Source organism: Lutjanus erythropterus, chromosome 8 (genome assembly GCF_056507025.1).
Source record: "Lutjanus erythropterus isolate fLutEry1 chromosome 8, fLutEry1.hap2, whole genome shotgun sequence".
NCBI lineage: Eukaryota > Metazoa > Chordata > Actinopteri > Lutjaniformes > Lutjanidae > Lutjanus > Lutjanus erythropterus.
Genome location: NC_139324.1, coordinates 3,579,870 through 3,605,816, shown reverse-complemented (window position 1 = coordinate 3,605,816; position 25,947 = coordinate 3,579,870). Strand labels below are relative to the sequence as shown.

At 39.9% G+C, this 25,947-nt stretch overlaps 1 protein-coding gene across 3 annotated transcripts in view; it reads left to right on the top strand.

Annotated features, from left to right (window-relative positions):
* Positions 1–20,702: 20,702 nt before the first annotated feature.
* tmeff2a (transmembrane protein with EGF-like and two follistatin-like domains 2a) overlaps positions 20,703–25,947 on the top strand; it is a 210,073-nt gene continuing 204,828 nt past the window's right edge. For all 3 annotated transcript variants that reach the window (XM_084724265.1, XM_084724264.1, XM_084724262.1), the window contains exon 1: positions 20,703–21,441. In XM_084724265.1, coding sequence (XP_084580391.1) covers positions 21,249–21,441 — 193 coding nt within the window. In that variant the 5' untranslated portion in view covers positions 20,703–21,248. The remainder of the gene's footprint in view (positions 21,442–25,947) is intronic.

Sequence of the window (25,947 nt, the reverse complement as noted above, 5' to 3'; positions counted from 1 at the left end):
AACCTTGCTTATCTTCCTCCCTATTGTCCTCTGTCTTACATAACGTTTCAACTGGTTTGGCTGGGCTCACGGTGGCTGCTCTCTCTCCTCTCTGCTGCCGGTGCCTTCAGGCTCACTAGGCTCCAAATGAATAATTTGTTATTTTAAACCATTTGGCTGCATCAGCCTCAAGGGACTTCAACCGCTTCTCTCTCAGCTTTTCAGCACCACCTTTGAGCCTTTCCTCTTTTTATTTGTCCATCTTGTTCCACTCCAATATTTATCCAAATGTCACCACCTAACAGAGACAGGGAAAAGGCCGGGACCTAGGTAAAGTTGGACCAAAAGTTATTGACCCTTCACAAAGCAACTTACCTATCATACATTAATAGTAACAAGGGTGCCGCAAGCCTGTCAAGCTTTGCATTTCTCTACATGTTGAAGCACTGTGCATTGGGTTCTAAGAAGAGGATGGTTGGAACTTTTCTGTAGTCTTTCAAAAACATAAAACACAACAGCACACTTGTAAAGAATGGATTACATTTTGTCTTTATAAGCTCTAACCTAATGTGCAGACTTTAGCATGTCCAGCTAACTAATGCTAACTTAGTAGCTGCAGTAACAAACAAACTTGTGTTATTACATACTTGTGCATTTTTAAAACAAATGGCTTAATCCCAGTACATTGTGATATGTTATGTTATGTATGAGTTTGAAGAGGAGGATGTTAGGTCTAAGCCCAGTTAGCTTAGCTCTTACCTTGTCTCTATTCTGAGGCGACTACAATCTGGCTGGTCTGGTGACCATCTCACAGTCCACTGCTTCCTTTTTTGGCATTAATACGTTCAGTCTATCAAGTACCTATACGTGTTGCATTTCAACATCCAACTAATGTTTGCTGGGATGTAAATTAGCTTTAGCCTCAGTCTATTAGCATAATGTAAGCAGCCATTAAGTAACTTAAGACATTTAAGACATTGGTTAAAAATCTGTCAGATAGAAACAATGAAAAGTCAGTTGGAGACAGACTTCTGAGCTGGCAATTTCAAGCATTAGCATTAGCTTACGTCAGCCAGAAATCTGCTAGTGAGAGTCATCATTTTAGCTGATGGAATTCACAGTCGTCTGCAAGAAAGGAGAGGCATCTTTTGTTTGCTTGTCTGTGACACTGAAGGACAAATGTTTTAACAATTACTCCAAATTTCAATGTTAAATCTGTCACTGTTATCACTGTAAACGGCACATCTGCAGTGTGAGAATGGAAAGCTTGACAGGCATAGCAACAGTAACTAAGGAGGGTGCGGCTTGGTAAAGTGTCAATTGGCTGCGAGAGAAAGACTGACAGATGCGATACCCAACCACAGTGGGCTGGCAGCCACTCACCTGGACCAGTCAGCCTTGTGCATAATCAAAGTGGGCTAAACTTTACATCAAATTTTGATATAAAAAAAAGTCTAATTGTTCATATTATCTGTCAGTATGAGAGTTCATTTCGGGGACTAACAGGACATGGTTTGGGATTCGGAAAAATTGCCTGCAATTTTTCAGGATGACTCATCATCCTATTTGCTGGGATGCAAGCTAGCTTTAGCCTCAGTCTGTTAGCATTAAGTTATATACAGTAGCCATTAAGTAACATTACATATTTAAGTTACTTTCACAGGGTTCTTGTTTTAAAATGTGTCATATGTAAACATTAAAATGCCAGCTGGAGACAGAGTTCTTAGCTGGCGGAGTCAAGCATTAGCATTAGCTTACATTAGCCAGCTACACTTATGAACTTGGTTAGCAAAAGTCATCATTTTAGCTGATAGAATCCACAGTCATCAGCTAGAAATGAGAAGCTGCTTTTGTTTACTTCTCTGAGGAATTGAAAAATGACTTTTTCAACAATTGCTCCCAGTTTCGATGTTTAATCTTCCACAGGTATCACAGCTAATGGCATGTGCAGTATGAGAATGTAAAGCTTGACAGGCACTGTGGCAGTAGCTAAGGAGGGTGGGTCTTGGCTTGCAAACTCACTGTCAAATCAAATCAAGTTTTATAGTCACACAATACACAGAACAGCGCATAGTGAAACTCTTAGGTGTCTATCCCCAAAAACATGTCCCATGATCCCTACTCTCAGGTATCAGATTCCTTCCTTTTGAACGCCCACCATCCAACCAGACCAGCTCCTGACAACTTGTGTGTGCTACATAAAAGTGCTTTCTAGACTAGAAAAAACATGTTGCCAGGGAACATGATCCAGACAGCAATTATGTTCACTTCAAAATTTAATTGGAACAACAAATTAGTATTCACATAACTTCTAGTCGACAGGATTGCCATAACCATGAGCTTCTGTTATGCTAATAGTGCTAACATAAGATTTGTGCTGGAGCTTGATACACACACACAGATGAACACATTCACTGTATGGTGGCAGATCAGCACTCATCCTAGGGAACTGGGACAAAAGGATATTTTGAGAGGGCTTTGATTTTTACTCTTCAATTATGCTTGAAAATATATTTTTATATTTTAAAGGTCAAGTTCTTGGCTATTAAACCTCGTAAGAGGCCAACCTCTTAGTGACTACATTGAATAGCATTTTTTGCAGCCAAGGACTTGAATTTTGTCAACTCTGTTAGATACGCAAAAAGTCATAGTATTATAATATAAAATGTGAGAAATGTTTAATGATTTTTGTTGCATTAAAGACAAGATCATTTCATTTTCTACATAATCACAAATTGAAGTTTTGATATATTTTATTCAAAAAATAAATAACATTATAATGTTGCCAACTCCGAACATACATTACAGGAAGAAAATTTTTCGTTTGTCTTGGGAACCATTCATCAGGGAGTTATGACATAACTTCTGGTGTTGCACAAGGAAGCTGCCTTGCCCCTCTGCTGTTCTCCCTGTACATGCTTCCTCTCGGTAATATCATCAGGAAATACAATGTTAATTTCCATAACTACGCTGATGACACACAACTGTATATATCCATAGAGCCAAATGACATAGATGCTGTACGCTCCCTCACTACCTGCCTCTCAGCAATAAATAACTGGATGAGCAATAATTTTCTAAAAAATAAATGAGGACAAGACAGAAATTCTATTAGTCGGCCCCTTATCAAAAAGGAAGGACTTGCTGGAAAAAACTGGCCATTTGTCCTCCTGGGTAAAACCAGAAGTAACGAGTCTGGGGGCTATCTTAGACTCTGAACTAAGTTTTACCCCCCACATAAACAAACTGACCAAGGTGGCATTTTTCCAGCTCAGAAACATTGCCAAGGTACGGCCATTCCTGACTCAGCAAGACGCTGAAAAACTAATCCATGCATTTGTGTCAAGCAGATTGGACTATTGCAACGCACTATTTACTGGTCTTCCAAAAAAGTCCATTGACAGGCTACAACTAATTCAAAATTCGGCTGCTAGATTACTGACCAAAACAAAGAAGAGAGAACATATCACTCCAGTTCTAGCCACATTGCACTGGCTTCCTGTGTTCACCAGAATTGACTTTAAAGTGTCCCTGCTTGTATACAAAGCTCTCAATGGCCTAGGACCATCCTACATTAGAGACTGTCTGCTGTTCTATGTTCCATCAAGACCTCTCAGGTCCTCCACTGCTGTTTTTTTAGACACCCAAAACTATAACAAAAAGAAAATTGGAGATGCAGCTTTTTTCAGCTATGCTCCCAAACTGTGGAACAACCTACCCAAACACATCAGAGAGGCAGGCTCTGTTGAGATGTTCAAACGGCAGTTAAAGACACATCTTTTCAACCGAGCCTTCACAGTAATTAGTTCCTCTTTTTTTTTTTTTTTTTACTCCATGCCCGATGGCTTTTTCTAAATTGTCATTTTATACTATCTTTAGTATCATCATTATTATGTGTATGTTGTATGTATGCATTGCATATGTGTGTATGTGTGTGTATATATGTATATATGTATATATATATGCACATATATATTCTTTTTAATCCTCTTTAAATTGTGCTATTCTTGCTTAATTTTTACTGTATGTATATATATTTGTACTTTTTACTCCTATTCTTCATAGTCTCTATTATGTGAAGCACTTTGAGCTGCATGCTTTGTATGAAAGTTGCTATATAAATAAAGCTTATTATTATTATTATTATTATTATTATTATTATTATTATTATTGTTATTAACTTACAATTTTTGTTGACAATGTCATTTGTAATAAACAACATATTACACCATCTTTAACACAAAGAGCACACATTAGGTGTATCATGAAATTTTTGTTCAAACTCATTTTATAAATCCTTATGAACATACATTGAGTATAAACGTTATGGAGTTGACATGTTATGGTTGAGACACATCTGATAGCGAAAATATTTAATGAATTTGTTGAAAAATAGAAAGTTATTAGTGCTTGAGCTGTATTCCTGCTTTTTTTTTTAAAGACACAGGGGTCCTTAAGCTATAGCTAAACTTTTTTTATGCCTAAATAAATGGTTTTGGTTTTGTAAAAATCCAACAAAGTGGACAGAAATCTGGGACCAACATTTTCATAAAAAATATATTTTGAAACAAATATATTTATAATGGCGTATTTTCCTTGTCTATATTATCAGTAGGTACTGTATTTTATAAATGACATATATTTCATATATTTATAAATACTTGACAGATACATTTTAAACAAAAAAAGGAATAAGAGTGTTAGTAGTAATCATTTTTGTAGTTCTTTTCTGGTAGTACATAATTTGTCCCACTCGTTTTGGGCTCCTGCAGTGTATCTTGCACCCTGCCTGAGCTGCCTGATGTCTGGGGATGTGGGGGGAGGTGGAGGGGGGTCATTTTAACCACAGACTGTATATTAAGCAGAATTTCTACCTATTTAATATGGTCAATTGGTCCAGCTTGCTATTTGGACTGCTGTACTCATTGTGGGTGGTTGTTAAATATTTCTCCTTTAATGCATTATCAATAGCAAGCATTCAATCAAAAGCAGTTTCTGTTTCTCCAGATCTTCTGTCTAAATAACTCGTAAATAACTCAGTGGTCACACACACCTCTTCAAATTTGAGCTGCAGCAGTGTTTTTTTTTCTTGTTGTAAATAGGTGTTTATTAGCCTATTTGTGATCAGATAGCCTTATTCATCACTTCAAGACTATTTTTACAGAGGGGAACAGAGGACTGATTGAGAGCTAGACATTATTACGTCACAGTGAAGTTGACCTTTGACCTTCTGGATGTAAAATTTCTTCATATCATCTTTTTAGATATGTGCATATAACATACAAATTCTGAGCCATAATGAGTTATGAGCCAAGAATATCTTTATTGAGGTCACTTTGACCTTTGTGCATGAAATTCTATTCAGTTCATCTTTGAGTCCAAGTGAACATTTGTGTTTGAAGAAACTGCCTCAAGGTGCTTTGGACATATTGCATTCACAAGAATGGGATGACCAGAAAAGATAATGGCTTTCAACAGTGTAGAGGCATAAAAAAAAGTGTTTTCAAGAATTCTGAAACACAGAGGTCCTTCAGCATACAGTCATGAGTGTGCACAACAAAAATTAGGCCGATCGGTCCAGTAGTATTTGAGATCAGCTGTGGACAAGCTAAAGGTCTGTTGATCATGCACACAATGGCATGATCCGCTGGTGGGGATAAAAATGATTAGTACAAGTACCCCCAAATATGATTGAATTACAATAACACAGTGCAAATTGGTTATTTCTACCACTGAAAAATAATAATGTGTTGTTCTTGGTGGATAAATGTCAAGTACTTTAGCCTGCAACTCAAAGGAGAGCTAGTTTTGCAAATGTATTATCAGGCTGCAATAACCCTTTTGGATGAATCACTCAACAATGACAGATACTGTGGCCAGCGAGGGCATGAGGAAGAATAATGATTGCGAGGGTTAAAAGCAAATTACAATAAACATGATTATTATGATGAATAATGATGCTTGAGGTGGTGATGATGAAAATTATGACAATGCCTGGAACAGGAGGTCTGCACATGGAAGCCTAATCTCTCAAAAACTCGGGAGTTAATCATAGTTTCAAAGCATGAGCGGAGAAGCTCACACATCAGAGTCATGACTCTAATCAGCGTGTGCTGAGACAAAAAGTTTCGAGATGATTGGACCAGCGCTTGGCTCGCCAGCCACACAAACATGCACACGTCCACACATACGCACAAACACACCAGCACTATCATGCTGTGATTATGCATCTTAGCAATCACCATAACATGCTGACACACTTATAAACATACACTCATATCTGCGCTATAACCTTTCAACTTTTGGCATGAGTAATATACACCAGCAAATGTTTCCCATGACATTGCCAGCCCCTAGATTTACAAAAGAAATGGATGATTTATTAATACATTAGAGTAATTATGAGGTAAAAATCAATCATCAGATATCTGATACAGGGTTGAGTGTTATTCCAGAAATGCTCTCTCAGGAGATGGTGTACATTTCAGCAAGTCAGAAATGTAATTAGCCTTTAGCCTGGGGCTAGGCTGCGTTTAGGCCGACCTCTTTCTCACATCGCCTGCATGGGCGTCACTGATACTGCACCAGGTATTCAGTCAGACTAATGCAGAGATAAATGAGTCACAGACAGAGGAGGAAATTACTGTTTAGCCTCAGTGCAAAGTGTATTCCGTTGCAGTTGGGTTAAAGCGTGAGCCACTTGTAAATTCTGCAGCCAACGCTATTTTTTTTTTTAGGATGAATCAAAATGAAACTCAACTCTACCAGTCTGTTCTGTGCTGTCCTTTGTACACACATTTTGTTGTTTTTCCACTGGAGTTGTGTGGGATAGAAGATTATGTGCCAGCTCTAAGTTGAAGCTAATCCAAAGTCAAGATGGTTGTTGATTTTACACCCTGCAAATCTATGTAGGTGAACATTTGAACTTAGTGATCTCAGGCAAGGCTGTTGCTGCTCTGTAAAGATCCACCTACGCAGGCCAGACTAAAGTCTCTTGACCGCTTCAGGAATATTGAAGTGAAGATGACTTTGCACTCCAGACCTCTGAAAGAAAGTTTCAAAAATTCTCAGACAGGTATACAGACCAAAATATTTGTAAAATAGGTGATAATTTTCCTTTAAATTGGGCTTAAAAATAAAATTTCTAAAATGTTGGATAAGCAATTCTGAAGAAAGATCAGTAGAAAGATATTAATGTTTTGGTCACGTACCCACAGTGGACGATCCACAAAAATGTTGTGTAAAACATAAACATTTACATAAATTCACAGTTGCAGGCACAGGTAAAAATTAACTTACAGCGGATAGCAGCACATACAATACAATAATGCTTTTTCCCTGGAGGATACAGAAATAATTGGGCTTTAATTTAAACATTTATATCCACTAATACAGTAACATCAAGCTTAATCAGCCGGCTGGATTTTATTGTGAAAGTCTACGACACAGCCTTTGATCCTACATCCTGTCAAACAATGGGAAGTCACTGTCTGATCTGACAGAGATGAAGGCTAGGCTATGCAGGCTAAAAACTGATGACATAAAGGCATGAATAGCCAGCAGATGATACCAAATTGGGGACAATACATCATCCAAAGCCAAGTCAGACATTTGAGAGGATTGTGATGTGCTCAAAGGCTGAGAATGACATTGTCAGTGGCTTTGCTGCTTTTAAAAAGTTTCAAAAAGTATTAGCTTTTGATAGCTATAAGCTAGCCTTTTGATAGCCTTAAGCTAGGCTTGTTGTTGCTATGGAACCACAGCAACAGCTGCAGGAGCACAGGCACTGCTGACTGTATGTGTTTTATCATAGGTGTGGGTCGAGTCGTGGGGCTCAAATTCTCAGTTCTGGGTGGGTGTAAATCCGATATGAAATAATTGCGGTTCTGGCTGTCAACTTTGCAGGTGCCTACAGGGGCGGGTTTACAAAACTGGACCCGTGCAGGATTCCAGAGTTTGATTGATTGTTGTGTCTCAGTGGCACTGTTTAGACCTGGTAATAACATGCATTCTTGGTGATCTGATCACAAGAGAACCAAGATCACACCTGGCATTCAGTTACGTCCTGAGTGATCACTTATGAACAGGTCTCACTTCCCAGCTCTATATGAAAATAAACATGAGAGCTTATTTCGTCAGTTTAGTGTCCATTACTGTCCATTTGGCTGCTTATTCATTCCTTTTTTTATGTTCAGCGCCACACTAAACTTCTCCATCAACTGACAATTAGCTTCATATTTTACCTGTGCTGTGCAGCCAGCCAGCGCTGTCAGCAGCCTGGCAGAGAAGCTCTGTGAGGCACTACAGTTTTATAAATGAACCACGATCAGGACGATGTACACTTTTACTTTCTGATTTTCTTCACATCACAGATTACAAAGAAAGGCATCAATAACAGAGAGAATGAAAGCGTGCCGCCTGGCACACCTCACAGCATCCCTCCTGTCTGCTCTTCACAGCAACACGTTTGTTACAAGGAAATAAACAACTTAATGTATTGTCGAATTTCTAAGAAGGCACAACTGAAGAAGAATTCGCCGTGGCCCTTTCACTCCCCTGCTCTCTATGCGAATAAACATGTTTGCAAAATTTGTTGTTTTTAACTTGTGGCCCACTGGGACAGACGCAATGTTTTTTCCACAAAGAAAGAAATAACATAATTTATAACATTTACCAAAGGCCCAAAAAGTTAAGAATTTGTTGAAGTCATCATTTGACAAAGTCTGTAAAGTTCCTCCTCACTCAGTAGACAACAAAATAGCAAGATTTTTCTGTAGGGTCTGGGGTTGCTTGTGTGTTGTGTGGTCACATGCGGTCCAGACCCCCCCTCTGATCCCAAATGTGTCCTAAGTGCATTCACACCTGTACTCAGAGCTGTCCACTTATGATGATGAGTTGTGTAAGATCAAAGCTATCATATTGTGTTGATTTTGGAGACCCATGTGGACAAAAGTGGTAGTGTTTCCACCACTGAAACCACAAAATACGACATCAAAAATTAAATCTCCTCATACCTCTCATTATAGCTTTGTCTGGGAAAAAGGTAAACCCGTTCAGCTTGTTTAATCTGATTTCAAGGAGGATGACAGACATTAAGAATACCTCTGTATTCCCAGTGTTCCCTCTGGGGGTCTTGTTTGCTCACATCATACAGAGACATCAGTACTAAATTGAGACTGGTTCAAAACCAGTTGAAAAACTTCTTTTAGGAAACCAAAGAATCTACTCAAGCACAAAATGTGAAATGAGACATTCCTTAGTGCCCTGTATGAAAAAAAAATATCATGCAGGGCTACACTATTATTTATCTCCAAGGTGAATCTCTACTCCCGGAAGTGACAAGATCAGACACACTCAATGTTCTGCTATTGCCTGCAAGGACAGGAATGTGAGCCCAGGCAAAGCAGGCTTCACTCCAAATTTACTCTTCAAGGATGGATTGATCACTGTTGTATGACTCAGATGCAAACTTGGAATCTACAAAAAGCATGACACAATAGACCAACATGCTTTTAGTGCAAGCTTGCTTAGATCAAACATATTCCTCACTGAAGATTGGCTTTACCACTGTACCAGAAAACAGAGAGACAACTGCCTGCAAAGGCGGCCTAAGGAAGATGGATGGTTTAGCACCTAGCAAGTGGTGTACCACTAGCCTTAAGACAGGATGATACAGTGTGTGTGACAAATTGGTTGTTGGTCAACTATCAGCTGGTCTAAAAAGCATTATCAGAACTACTCCAGTTAAGACAAAACCCAGTGCTGATGGGACAAAACTACTACGTTAGCCAGAGGCTAACGCAATTTGCTGCCACCAATGTTGTTATTAACCCATTTATCATTGCTATAGCTAGGTTGGTAAATGTATCTCTTGAATGAACAATAGTCTTCAAACAAAATCAACCTGAAACTGACTTTGTTTGGCCAGCAGCAAGTTTCACAAGGTGTTGCAAGGACCATACTTTAACAAAAATATTCTTCTTGTGAGTAATGGATTATTATTGTAATGTAGCTAAGCTTAGGCCCCCCTAGGTTTTTACTGTTTATTTCCATTTTAAATTACTTAAAGCTTCTGAAATTGTGGCTTTAAATAGTAAAAATATATATATATCATATCAAAGTTTCTCATTACGCACCCAAAAGACAACAACTTCAGTTCCCTGTTGAAAAAGGCTGTCTGATGGCAATATAAAGCAGTGAAAATGGTCTAAATATTGTGTACGCTTACACTGATATTTATTCCTTTAAGGTAAAATGACTGTATTTGTCAAAGGAGTTTTGGTGGTTTCAAAGAGAAAAAAGATGGTGCCATAAGTTCCCTGATGGAAAAAGCAAAGCCATGTGAACTCAGGCACAGGACACATGTAATATGACATATATAAAGACGGACGATAGGAAGGGTCTTAAAGAGTGAAGCCAAAAACATCTTGATCACCCCCTGGTGGCTGGCTGCAGTATAGGTCATATATCCTGCCCCTTCCATGTTAGCAGAAGGGACATGGGCCAAACAAATCAAAGTACATGTCAAATACATTTTTCCCAAAGATCGTTTCTGCCATTTAAGGTAGTTCTCATCACACTGATGTATGATCAAGTGTCCATTTTTCCTGATCAGTTTGCTTTAAAGTGGTTATATGATGCCATAAAACGGGTGTTTCATGTCATGATTGATTTGGCTGGGTCTATGGCCACAACCTCAATATCACAGCTCCAACCCTGCTGTACAGGCTCTGGCTCCAAATTATGTCACTGGTGCAAGATGGCAGCACTCCAGGATATTTTAGCTTAATTTTTGTACAGTGGGATGAAGTGGAGACATACTGTTCAGTTTTATTTTAAAGGGTATAGTAACCAGGATGTGCTGATTCGGGCACAAATATAATGAAACTGGAGTTTTTCAGGAAGGACATATGTTGACTCTGGGAAATAGCACATTTGCATATCCTGAAGAGATGGTGCGCATCAATCTGAGAATCCATCGGCTATTGTCTGATGACAATTTAGCCTCTGCAACAGCCAATGTTTCAGGGCTTCCAGTGTAGCTAGCAGATATCCAGACCAGGACTTCTTTTTCCGATCATTGTTTACAGTCCGATTAGCAACTTGAGATGCGTAAATTGAGTTGGAGGCTAATCTGCAAATAAATTCAGATGTTTCTTAAAAAGCTACTAAAATGCTAAATTTACATTAGACTATGGCCAGTGGTTTCCGAAATTGCATTTTGGCCAATTTGTTGCAAATCTGTTGCTCTCCACATGGACTGTTAACCAGCATGCATGTTCAAACATTCTGATACCAAAATCTTGTCCCTTGCGTACAGACTCTATATATTCAAATGCAGATATCTTTTTTATTAAGATCTGACATATATTAAAGGGCAGATCCATTATTTATGGATTTTATAGCATTCTGCAGCTTGTCATTACTATTCATTTTGTATTCAAATCCAGACATTCAAAACTTGGTCTAAGTTTGTATATTTTGGCCTCAAAACACCATTATTCTGACCCTTCTAAAAACTTTTCCCCATGTGACGTGACGTAGGTTTCAGGATGAAAACATTGCTATATAGACCCTTGAGGTTGAAGGAGCAGCATGTACAATTTGGCCACCTGTCAAAGTTAACTCCATCGTATCACCAGATGATGATACTGCTAACTGCTGCTCACTATACTCTCTGTTGTTACTTTCTTTGGTTCTAGCTAGCCTTCTAGTTGCCGTTAGCTCAGTTAGCTGTGAACCTAAAGGCCCTAATATGACTGGAGTCTGGCCGGACATGTCCAGCAGCTTCGATCAGGACTCTGACCCCGGGGGTGATGAACACGGCAGGCGGGGAGATGAGAGGTGTAAGGTGGAGGGAAGCGAGAGGGAGGCTGGGCATCAGAGAGGCAGCAGGGTGCCACAATATTTTCATATCTATCGCGGTGGATTAAAGGTGGATTGTTTTTCTTTTTAAATCAAACCAGCGCTTGTGATTGTTGAACAGCGGTGAACAAAGACTTTCTGGTGAGTTTTACTTTGTGTCTGTTGAGTCTGAAGTGTGTTTTGTGAACAAGCTCGTCTTAGTTTGGTAAAAGAGAGACATTTCACAAGTCAGAAGGTTTACAGTTTATTATGGACAAAATTTTGATCATGAATTATTAACTGATTAAAGTTGCATGTGTGTGTTAGGGAAGCATACCCAAAGAGTTAGCCACCCTGCTAATTGCTGGCAGGCACCCCTGGGGGCCATGATGTGGCAAAGTCAGCCTTGTTGACCTCGTGGCCCCAAAAGCATTCCCCCCTAGAAAGGCATTATGAGAGACACATCAAGGTTACTATTCAGGCAATTGTGGGTTTTTTGAATTCAGTCTGTATGCCTAGAAATGTGTCCTTTTGTGTGCGACATGTCTGTGGTACAAGCCAGCGGGGCCAGACACTGTCACAGTGGTCCAAATCTTTTGAGTCAGACTGGAGACTCTTCAAAGATTCCTCTTGGCTTTTTGACTCACCCTTATCTAAGCACTAAACTGCTGCTCTGTTTACCTCCCCTGCCAGTAAAATAAAACCCTAAAAAGTGAACCCCTTCCTACCTAAAGTCAGTCTCCCTTTTTACAAATAACAGTGTGGCGGTGACTGGCCTTTGCACACACGTGACCATAAACTCCAGTGCTTTTACCGGTGAGCGAGGATGACCAGGGATGAAAAACACCGCCGGATCTTTGACTCAGCCTTCGTTCACGGACACGACCTTGTGTTAAATAAACTGTATTGAAAGCAGCTGAGTTATGACCATGTGTTAACCGCTCCGATCGTGACCCATGACCATGTGATAGCTTTCTCCACCCCTAGCCAGCCACTCAACTGGGCTAATGTTCAGTGTCACAGCTCCCAGTTGTTGAAAAAAGAAAAAAAAAAATGTTTTCTTTCTTTTGCAATGTGTTGCATCAGCCAAAACGGTTGAAACTGCCCACCAATAAAACTGGTCCAAAATGGCCAGCCTGGCTCTGTCGGGGATTGCTCAAAAACAGAATGCTGGCAAGTAGCTTTTTTTTTCTCTTTCTGGCAAGAATTAAGAGGATTCATAGTGGAAGCAAGTTTGGCATCTGTGTTACAGGTGTCACTGATGTAAGCATGGACTAAAGATTTCTCTCCACCACTGTGCTACTGAAAAACAGCCCACAGTTCAAATGAGGGACTCACTATTGCCTATAGAGAATACCATTAAACTGAAATGTTCATATTTTGCTTCTGTTTCTCCTATTTTACTCCTATTTCACACTCCAGATTATACACAAGGTTGCCTGGAAAGCAGCAACTGTACAGTATGTCCAAATGCTTCAGTGGACAAATGAAGACTGCTGGAAGCAAAGAGAGAAGCCTTGCTTTGAATTCCAAATTAGCGCCAGTACAAAGGCAGCCTTGGGTTGCCTCGCCACTATCCTGCTAGTTAGTCTTCTCTTTTCCTCTTCCTTGTCATAGTTTTAGGCTCACACTTTCACTTGCATATTCAGTCAAAAATATTAAGTCAAATTCTTTTGCTGCCCTTGCCTGACAAATTTGCAAACAATAAAAAAACAAAACATGTCTTTAAATTGCAATGATTTTAAACTACAGATGAAAATTAGCCTGTCTAGCTAACTATGCTGGGATGTTTTCATAAATGTTATTAAAGGAGAAATCTGTCATATATTTACTGTGATAAATCATCAAATGACCATGATATATCATCAGAGATCAAGGAAACATGCTAAGTTGAAATGCTCTGACAACAACCCTCCAGCCACAGTGCACCCTTTGAGCTTTTTTTTTTTTAATTTCAGGCCAGAATAATGTTTTGTTTGCCTGTTTCACATTAATTGGAGTTCAAATTAATGCAGAATGTTTGCCGAATGAGTAGGTGTCTGTTTATGAGTTATAAGAAATCATTAACAATCTTGTAGAAGGAGTAGATGGTTAGAATGGTTAAATTAAGCAATATGTTAATGGAATCTGGCAGATTGTGAAACTGGCAGTCACTAAACTCAAAGTCCAGGGTTTGCAATTTCATTGCAGTGGGATTTTGTTTTCACGTAACAGGCTTAACTTTACATTTACAGACAACTGACAGTCAAACACCTGATCAACTTACAGTGTAGGACTCGTCCTCACTTGTTATTGACAATTTAATATGTGCATTGTGTGCATTTTGTGCTCCTGCAGCCTGCCTGAGCTTCCTTGAGTCTTGGGAGGAGGGGGCATGAGGGAACAACTTGCTTCAACTATAGAAATACTCAACCTATTTAATATACACTCTAAGGTTCCATTCATTCATTTTTCATTTTTTTCAATTGCTACATATTGCTTCTTTAATACGTGTCAAAATAAAAGTAATTACATTTGGTGGGAAAAATTACAACCAGATTACATTTTACCACCATGAGCATGGGCATCAGGAGCAATTTAGGGTCCAATGTCTTGCCCAAGGACACTTCAGCAAGTGGACAGGAGAAGCTGTTGATTAAACCACCATCTCTTTGATTAATAGCCAGCTTCCTCTAACGTCTGGGCTGCAGCTAACCTGACATTATTTGTACCCCTTAAATTTATATTTATATCTTGATTAAAAAGAACCCCAGCTTGTAAATTCAATTTACAACGCTGGATTTTTTTTCTGAGCATCCGACCACATCTTCTCACCACATATAGGCCTAGTTTTTAATCATATGACCAAAATTCCACAGTCAGGTCATGCAGTAAGAACTCAACTGCAGTAAGAACTGAACTCAACTCAACAAACTTCTTCTGTTGATGAAGACCATGTGACTTTGGCTGACAGCTCTTTTTATAGAAAGTTGGCTTGTATTTAGACTCCTGGGTGACAATTCTTGTCTTTTTCCTGATTAATAACAAATTTTCAAACCTCTAATTTTTTTTAACCTTTTTGTGGTCTTTGTATCCAGTTTTCTCCATGCTCACACCTTGCCCCCTCAGTGAGGAACAGAGAGAGAAACAGAGAGAACCAAGAGAAGGAAATATTCAAGCAAATTTCAGATATCCTGGAAAGAAGAATCCCTGTTACTTACGGAAAGATTTAAAGGAAAGGGGCAGAATTTTTAACTAATATACCCTTTGGAAATCATTTATAAAATATTTAAGGGGTGCGGGGTGGGAGTTGGGGTGTGTGGAGAGGGCGGGGATTGTTTGCATTTTTATGAAACCTTGCATATTAAATGCCAGCAAGGTGTAGCACTATATTTAAGCCATTTTAACAAGGTATTTGAAATTATTTTGAAAAAAAAAAACATACCAGCCACAATTTATTACCTCTTACAGAGCATTTTACACTGTTTAAAACAAAGCTGCAGGTGGACTTTAAAGATCACCAGAATGCAGGAAGTCTATGAAACTTGAAATACTTCCTATTTTTGAGGTCTCAAGGTTGGTAAGTATGGGTAGGATAGCTGTAGAGAAGACAGGAAAGGAGGGAGAGAGCGAGGGGACGACACACAGCAAAGAGCTGTAGTCTGGAATTGAACCCACGGCCACTGCAGAGGACTGACAGCCTCAGTAGATGGGCGCCACGCTCTGTCAACTTCAGTTTTTGTCCAGTGTGTGGCAGAAAGACACTAAAGCAGATGCCTGATAAACAGACAGCCAATAATTACACGTGCATACTTACAGTAATGCCGCCATAATCAGTATTTGTAGACATATATTTACAATGGATGAAATCTTTTCTGGTGTAGTGACAGAATTATCTCTCTCCTCTAGTTCCTCTAAGCTCTACAGAGCATTTTAGCGTATTTAAACTCCTTTTTGTTTTACAGCCTGCAACTTTACAGTTTTGGTTCACTTTAACTGTTCTCATCAGCATGATTTTCAGATACTGCAAGCAGCTGTTTCCATCTAAAAAAAAATAAAGCAAAGAAAAAAGCTCTAAGCTCCACTGTTAAACATTTCGATTAAACATCAAGCAGACACAAAGCAACAGTAGTATTCATCTGGCGTCTTTAGTCATGTGAGGTTTCACTCTCCTGTTTGGTTTCCACCAACACCTGAGAAAAATATGTCTTGCTTCTAGGTGCTTGAGTTATGGTACAGTGGGTTTATCTGAGTCTTTTTGGTGGAAATGGCTGCCTGCAGAAGTTGACGGTAGTCCCTTTCACATTTCAGAGTCAACTGATTCACTGGCACTATTGAAAATAATAACCTAGGCAGTGTTGTGCATGAACCTGCTAAAATAGTGTTGTTCATTAAAGGTCTTCATGTTTTTGGTGAACTGAACAGATCAGTTTGCACTTAATGAATGTGCGCATTGTTCACTCCAGAGAGAGTGAACGACACAAACAGTATGTTATCAACAGGGAAAAAAAGTGTTTGATCATGTAGCATGAAGTATTATTGTGAATTAAAGCTGCAAGCAGCATTGGACGGGCCCTCGCACCCCCACGCCCGTCAGGAAAGGCTGCAGCCGTGACCCCATCATTGATGTGTTCAGGTCAATCAGATCAATTGTGCAGACTGGATCATTTAATACTAAAGTTATAGCAATTTCCTTTTTCATGACGAGACATCAAAATGCGACACCAAGCCACGTCCTTCAACAAGCCCCAAATTTTTTAAAACTTATGATCACAAAGTCGTGTTGCAGCACACAACAATTTTGAAGTTGTTATGATGAATTCTGTTCAAATACAAAGCGTGGAAAACGCCAAAATTGGCCATGAAATTAAAAATGGCATACTTCCTGTTGGGTTTAGGTGATGGGTCCAAGAGACTTTTTTTGTACATCTTGGTGTGAAATATGTGTGTACTGATTTTTGTGCATATTGGTGAAACTTGCCGTAGGAGCTGCTGTTTTATGGGCATGGATGTTATATGCCCCATCGAGCAAGTTTAACCCCTCAAAAATGTGATTGAAGAGGGAGAAAAAGAAGAAGAAGAAATAAAATAATAATACGAGCAAATCCAAGAGGGTCTTTGCACCGTTCGCTGCTGTGACCCCAAAAAGTGTAAACCGATGGTCGTGGACAATGTTGATCAGTGTTCTGCATGAACGTGCTAAAAGAGTTTCGTTCATTGAAGGTGCTCATGTTTTTGGTGAACTGGGCTACACTGCAGACTGGAGTCTCTGTTACAATGAGAGACAGATATCTGTTCTTCACATCTCCCTCTTCGTCTCCTTGCAGTTCTCATGTGTTATAGTGCATGAAATTTGGAAGTTTTCAGATGAGAATGTAAACAGTATGTTAGTGTTCAAGTTTGCTGTCTGCTGTGGAAAATGTTTTCAAATTCTTGTTAAAAAATATAGATATCAGTTATGCTGCCATTCAAATGATTATAATTCAAAAAAACTAAATTAATTAATCTAAAGGGGCCTTCACATGATAAGAAATTTGTTCCAGACTCAGTGTGAGGTAGGGCACAGAAATGCAAAGCACAGTGGTACAACTGCTATGTCCTGTCTGCCTGGTATACAAACAGCTGGGGTAACTAGCTCTGGATGTAGCTTAGTTCATAAACTATATGATTCACAAATCTTTAAACCCAACCTGACTGTTCACATTTTGTAGTGCATTACATTTACTGGCAAGATCATAGTCTACTTTTAATGTTGTGAGTGTAGTGTTGTGAAACCATGGAACACTTTTCTTCAGTTTTGTCTGGAAGGGAACCATTGATTTACGAAACTCTTTTTCCTTCATTGTGACATTAAAATGATCACTTTCGTGAGATCTTCCATGGGTCTAGGGTTCCCTTCAAGACTCGACCATCAGTCTCTGCCTCCTCTACTTTTGTCACTTCGACAAATCTGTGGTCTCTTCTGCCTGCACTGTCACGTACAGCTGTTATCTCATTGGTTGCGCTTTGAAGTTCAGATAATTTGAACTGCGTGACAGACCTTTGTGACGCAAACGTTGAGTTAGCTCTTGTGAAGTGTGAACTTGCACAAGACTAAATATAGGTATAACCAAATTAGGGATGTCACAATATCTACATGATAACTGTGGCCAAAGAATTGACAATATTATAATAATATCCATCAAAAATTTGATAAAAAGGCTATCAATCAAAGTCATCTTTAGCTTTGATAATTGTGTGTTTTGTCTCTTTTTGGCAAATGAATCAGGGAGGAATACAAAGCTATAATTGAATGAAACAAATGACTTAAGAGCATACAGCATGTTTAAAAGGTGCTGGAATATTATACACATAGGTGTATTAAGAGATTGAGGTCAAAATTTATTTTTTTTACAGATCACAGTAATTGTCAATACCAGTGTATTGTGACAACCCGAGACCAAATAAGTGTCCCAAGATGTTTGATTCAGTCTATAAACATTTGTGAATGACCCATTCCTGTTGTGGTTTGTGTTGCCATGAGAATAGTTCCACATGTGACTTTGTTGATTCTGTGACAGCCGTGTGTAAATTCATAGATATGATCGCCAACATCTTCAGTGTGTCCTGCTACAACTCTAGCTCCCATCCCCTTTGTGCGTGTGTGTGCATGCATGTGTGTGTCTGAAAAGAAATCCATATTTTTTGCTCACTTACGGTGACACAAGACTTACAGTGTGTAGGTGTGTTTGTATATGTGAGCTAACAGCAGATAAAACCCATGTGTCATGAATTCCATTAGCAGAGACAAATGATGGCTATTCCCATGTAATGATCTTTTAAGTGAAAAGCAACAAAAGGTTCATTTGTTTACCGGCAGCTGCAGCCTTGCTGCCTTCATATCATGAGGTCAAGTGTCTTTATAGTCGTGACAGCCTTTAACAGTGACCCCTTTGTCTATAAGGGCTTTTCCATGTGCATGGCTTCTAATTTCCTCAGTTCAATGACAGTGAGTGTTCTCAACATAATGTTGGACTTGACCTCTTTAACTTACACAGGATGCTGTAAGATTTTTATGATGGAGAATGTGTCAGTTATTGCTACAAGGTCGCGTGTGACAGCAGAGAAGGGCAATATTTTTGCATTTGTTTAAAATATGTTTTTATTTTATGTATTTTGCTTGACAGAAAAAATAAGATGTAATTCGTAACAAAATACTTGAATAGTTGATTTTTTTGTAATATTATTCTCAAATAAGACACGTCTTTATCCCCAGGTTTAAACTGTAACACAAATTTAAAAAATAATTGCCTAGTCAGTCTTAGACTACATTAATGTGAAATACGTGACATGTTCTGTCAGGTTCAGCAACACACTCATCATGAACGAACATATTTAGGGTTGCAAGGTCTGCATTTTTTCCTGCAGAATTGGGCTACGTTTGTTGCCATAGGATGATTTTTTTGTCTGTTGGTTGGCTGAACCTATTGTACATGCAAATCACATTAATAATTTCTATAATACACATCCGTACTATAAATGAAATAATTTATTTACACTTAAATACTACCAAACTGACTCCAGATGACCACTTACATACACAGACCTGGCACACATCACACACAAAAAAATATGACATGCCTATGCTCTCTCCCAGTCAGTACTGATTTTATTGGCCATTGAGCTAGTCATGAAAAAATGCCTTTTAGGTTTCCTCTAGTGGACAAAATGCGAAAAATGCCCTGTAAATGCCCTTCCAGTAGAGAAAATATGATAAAGTGTCCTGTTGGTTAGAAAATGTGAGGACATGCCCCCTGTAGAGTTCTCTTCCAGCGATGAAAAATGCAATGCAGTGCCATTTTGGCTGCCCTGTTCGTTGACCTCTATATGCCTCTAAATGGTTAAATAATTCATAGTTCCTTGTGTGTTTTTATTACAGAGGTGTAGTACTTGTTGTACTTTAAAGGAATAGCTCAGCCAAAAATGAAAATTCAGATTGTTGTTTGGGAGACTTTGCAGCATTGTTGTCCTGTGAAACTCCAGCAGTGTTTTGTGGACTTAAAAACTAAACCCAACCTTCAGTCGGCGCAAGGGTGAGTGGATAATGACTGAATTTTCATTTTTAGGTGAACTATCCCTTTAATTCCCACTATATATATATATATATATATATATATATATATATATATATATTTTTTTTTTTTTTTTTTTTTTTTTTTTTTTTATCTAAACCAGGGACTGGAAGTGGTTCACTGTACATGCATCTGGACCATCAGCGCATTGGTGTTCCATTTCACACAGCCGGTGCCCTTTTCATCTTCTTTGTCCCTGCCCCTCAAAGAGCCTGAGTCCGCCCCTGTCAGTACCAGTATTTTGTATTTTATTTAGGTACATTTGATAAGCAAGTATTTATAATTTGTAACAAGATGCTTTTTGATGTATTTGCGCCCATCTCTGGCACTAGCTTAGGTCAAAAAACCTTAAGAATAACATGGAGGTCTCTTTGGACCGCCTGCAGGCAGAGACCCGGGAATAGCGTCAGTGTCGTTTCAAAGCGGAGCAATTATCCCAGGCCAGGCTGGACGAATCGATTCCTGCAGACTTTTTAAATGCTCCTGGCCAATTATAAAGGCAGTGCATCCTCTCTTACTGCCTATCCTCATGTAGGCATCACCAGCTGATACTGCCGGGCCTGGAGCACTCTGTCTCTGCTTTCTTCCCTTCTTTTAGCTTTTCTTTTTCATCTTTTCTCATTCTGTCCTCCTCTCTTTTTGCCTATATACTCCACCAGTAAGATATTGCAATTATTAAGGAGGAGCACACCCCCCCTCCTCCTCGTCCTCCCTTCCTCCCTCCCTCCTCGCATCATACTCCACGTGATCATAACCAAGGTGGAACCAGCTGCTGGTGAGAGAGACACAGAGACTGGCTGCGCCTCTGAACGCAGCGCACATACAAAGTGAACGGGAGGACTGCGAGCTGCTCGTTTCACCCGTGGATACTATTACACAACTGCCGTCGCCTCCAGACCCCCCGTCCGTGGGATACTCCGGCAACATCCTCTCAGTTTTATTACCTCTTTTATTTTATTTTATTTTTACATCACCCCCTTTTTTCTCTCCCATCTTTCCTCCTTTCCCCTCATCCCTGAGCATCCTCCCTCTCTCGCAAGTCTTCTCGTCTGCCTGGCTAACTTTTCCATCCCACACAACCTCCTCCATCGCCCCTTCCACCACCCCTACAGTCCTCCCTCTTATTGCAGCAGCCTCCCCTCCCCTGGATCGGGCGGAACCCGTTTGGTCAGTCTCTACCCGGGGGTTACTGCTACATGGGGCGCACGGTGTCGCTCGGAAAATGGTCTGCTGTCGGTGTCTAGTAGGCGCCCCGCTGAACCTGCCGGGATTGGAGTTGTCGGTGCGCGTCTGCGTCTCTTCTCTGCCACCTCGCCTGGACCAGTGAGATAGGCTATGGGTCTCTCTTCTGTGGCGGCGCAGGCACCGCTCGAGGAGCCCCGGCGGCTGCGCCAGTGGAGCGGGACGGCGGGAGGCTGGCTCCGGATCACCCTCGTCTCATTTCTCGCCACTTTACCTGTGGAGCAGCTGCGCGCCTTTCCGTCCTCCCTCAGCGACTGCCAGACGCCGACCGGCTGGAACTGCTCCGGTGAGAGTCACAGTATGCAGGCAAAGTTGCAACCCCTGTTTGTGCTTTAGAGATGTGTCCAAGTTACGCATAAAAGATTAGAAAAGAAGCGGGACAGAGCAGCATTAGCGCAAAGTTTAGAAGAGCCCGCTTTCTTCTTCTTATTGTTATTATTATAGCTGCATGTGTGCATCCAGAAACAATGCATGCTTTTGGTGTGGAGCAGATACAGGCTGCAGTCAGATACCGAGCACCGCAAAGCCCCGTGGTGAGAGGATGCAGAGTTTTTTCGGGGGTTGCTTGACGTGCGTTTAGCGCCGTTGAGTTGGTCTCGGAGCATGACAGCGAGCCATTCAGCGCTGATCATGTCAGAATAATCACTCGGCAGGCAAGGGGATCGATGCCTTCGATCCGAGACAAAGTGCAAACAGCGGCGGCAAGCATCATTTTCAGGAGAAATACAGCAGAGGACGGTTGTCGCCGGAATAACGCGATGATGTGCGCCACAACGATTCCAACAGTGTTATCTTTACGCGGCGTGAGGAGGAAACAGGCGACTTCGTGTGTGCGCAGTCGAACTTGAACTAGTCAACTCCTATAGAGCTCAGTTTCAGCACCGGCTTCAATAATTCCCCCAATTTTTTACAAAAAAACGCACGATAAATCTAGTTTGATTGTCTTCTCAGGCGTCCCAGTCGTTTAATCAAGTGTTACTTTAAATATAAATGCAGTCGTTTCCTTTATAGGCCACCGAGCTGTAAACTTGTTTTCTCTCCTCGGTGCCCAGAAGCGATAAAAGGAGCGGACCCGGGCTGCAGAGCACACAGCCTCGCCTCGCCTCGCCTCCCTTTGTAAATCAGCCGACTGTGCCGCCATATATTTCCCCTGTCGCCTGTCCAAGTCTGAACCCTTAAAATAGCTCCAAGCCGATTCCACACACACACACACACACACACACACACACACACACACACACACACACACACACACACTCATGGGCAGCAGCAGCAGCAGTATTGATATTATAGCTCATAATAACAGCAGCCACGCATCGATACGGAGCCATGACTGCCTGTTTGTGGAGCGGTGGACTTGGATGAGATGTTAATTAAAAAAAAAGAGGGGAAATATTTCCAAAAGAAGCATCATGGAAATATTCTATGTAGCGGCAGGTAGATTAAAATTACTCACTCTTGTATGATAAATTTACTCGCTGTCAGATCACAGGAAGCTCATTTGGATATCAAAGTTTTTAACATGAATTTCATTATGATAATAACCTCATTAAGAAGCTTAGTTAAAACATAAACAAGACCAAATGAGATGTTTGTTTTAATATTGTGATTTATAATATTAAGAAGGTTGTTAGTCTTTATTTTAAGCATGTTTGGGGTTTTTAACTTCTTTTTAAAAAACGAAGCTTCGGAGGGATTTAAGTGAGAGTTTTCGAGCTGCTCTGTAGGGTTGGGCAATATAACGATGTTGCATCGATATCACGATATGAGACCAGATATAGATTAGATTCTGGACATTGTCATATCATGATATTGCACAAGTGTTGCCTTTTCCTGGTTGTAAAGGCTGTATTACAGTAAAGTGGTGAAATTTTCTGAGCTTACCAAACTGTTCTAGATGTTGTAGTATTTGCCTTTACCTGCTTATTACATTCACATTACTTACGATTATTTATCAAAAATGTTAGTGTGTTAATATGGGAAAGCACCGGTAGTCATCCCTACAATATAGATGCAATATTGATATCATGGTATTTGGTTAAATATATTGTGATATTTGACTTTGTCCATATTCCTCAGCCCTAATTCTATAAGATCACCATTGAGTGCAACAATTAAATTAATCGCCAACTATATTGACAATCGATTGATTGATTTAAGTAATTTTTTAAAGAAAAAATGTCACAATTCTCTGATTCTGCCCTCTTTAATGTGAATATTTTTCCATTTCTTTACTCCTTTATGACATCAAACTCAATATCTTTGGGTTTGGGGTAAAACAAGACATTTGAAGACGTCATTCTTGGGCTTTGAGAAATGATGATTGACACTTTTCACCATTTTCTGGCATTTTAAAGACCAAACAACTAATTGCAAAAATAATTGACAGAGTAATCTACAAGGAATATTGATAGTTGCAGCCTGAATTATCATATGTTTGCACTTTTAGAGGATTTACAGTATGTTCTTTTAGACAAAATGTGTAAGATATATATTGTATGACCCGGAATAGCTTAAAAATATTAAGGTATTATTTATAAGCCATATATATATATATATAAGCCCTAGTGCTTTGTGTAGTTGTTTATTCGGTTTAAAGACACAGTTTCAATCTTTAGTATCTTAGTAAATGTCAATAACAGTGATAAATTAGCTCTTTGCAGTGATTCACCCTGATATTTAAGCATATGTTTATTCAGATTCTCTGTAGGATAATAGCTAGGCGCTATGGCGTATTGGAGGATCGTTTTGTGCTGCTGTTGATGGCGGTGATGATTTGCTCGTAATGACGGATAATGGCACACATCCTGTCCAAATACACACTTGCCTACCTCCCCATTTCCTGACACACTCTCATATGCATTTCGACAAAGGCTTTTATCCGACACTCCTTGAGGAGGCTTAAGTGCATATACTGAGAACAATGCACACACATGCACGTACACACACTCACAGAGGCAGCCAGCAATTAGAATTAATAGAACAGAACAAGTGACACGTGGTTGCGTCGTGAAAAAAAGATAAACCCCTTTCAATAGTAATAAAAAACAGTCAGTAATTGCACGGGGCTTAATTATCCACTCCTTCCTGCATATCATGCACTTTAACAACAACACTAATGTGTGACAGTTTTCAGTCCGGAGAGAATAAAGGCAGGCTGGAAAACAGTTTGGTGATGAGTTTAGTGTCACTTCAGTGCTAAGAAACAGATAATTATGGACAGTAGTGTAATGGAAATGCGGTGCCAGTTTCAGCAGTGCTGCCTTTGAACAAGTGCTGAATGAGATTCTGTTCCACGGAATAAAACAGAGGAGGGAAAAAAAAGAAAAGGACTTGGTTTGACAAAGATTGTCATTCTGTGTGGTTTGCATCTGCGGGCGGCCATGAGCAACTGCCATTGAAGGCTTCACTGAGGCAGAACAGAGGCTCTCAAAATGATCTTGACACTAAGTTAATCTTTGTTCTGTTGGTCTTGGGATAAGTGTGGTGAACCCAGTGTGGCATTGGGATGAATGTGATGCGTAAAGCTGCTCTAGGTGGGATTTGTGAAAACACTTAAAGGTGTAGTAAGCGATTCTAGACAGTGTTTCCTCTACATTCATTTAGGAGTGGCAGCCCGCCACTCCTAAATCCTAGCCGCCACTCCTTCAAATTTCTTTCTTTTTTTTTTTTTTTTTATTGTTGGCGCAAATACACCACCGCCGCATCAAAACAGACTCCTGTCGGGTACTTGTGAGCACTAAGGTAAACTGCAGATAACTATCTTGCTCAGTATGGAAATATACTTGCGCGTGCTCATTTGCATGATGCTAGCGTTGTTTGGGGGGCGCGGTCGTCAAGCACTTCAAGCACCTAGGCGACAGGGCAGAGTCAGAGGAGCGAATTCCGGAATTACAAATTAACAATAAAGCAGCGAATTACCGGCCGGAGAAGAGGTAGACGTAAGTTATTAGCTTGAGATAACTCGACATAGATTTTACAAGTTAAACAGACGTTCACAATATGTTGATGACCAGCTAACGTTACATAACTTATCGGTAGTTTAAGTTAATTTGGCCCGGTGCCAACTCAGTGTCGCTAACGTGAGTAAACTAATTGATAGTATTAGGCTAACATTAATATCTACACACCATTATGTAACAACTGACTGCATTTTTCAGATGAGTTTATTGAAATATTTCTCTAAGAAGAGAAACGGAACGCCTGCCCCTGCTGCTGAAAAAAATCCTAGAGGAAACACTGCTAGAGAAAGATGGTTGATTATTGAATCTCATTTCCAAATTGTCGAACTTGTAATGCTTCATTCATACCAGGGACAATATTCTTATCATCACTGCTATCGTGGTACTTTGGTGCCACTTCGATATATATTGCGATTCTGAGGCATTATGAACATAATGAGTCATATTTCCAAAAACCATGCACATCACATGGCAGTCAGTCTTTGAGCTTTATTTCAGGAGCATCATTGCGATACTGCATATAAAAGTAGCAAACAAAATATTTTTTGAACTAAAATTTAGCTGTTCCTGCTCATCAAAAATATAAAAGATGTCTGGCCAAAATGAATAGAGCCCCTGAAAACTGCAAATGGCACAAATGTGAGGCTTTGATTTAACGTCCTTCACATAGGAAGCAGATGTTGGAAACTGCGTATTTAGAGTTTGAGTTTTGACCCCTTGAGGTTGCTGCAGCTCTTTGGTCTGGAATGCTGGGACGACAGTAGTTCAGTCTGTGAGGACTTGACTCAGTCACCGGAGGGTAGCTGGTTCAAAAAGTAACCCCACCTGCT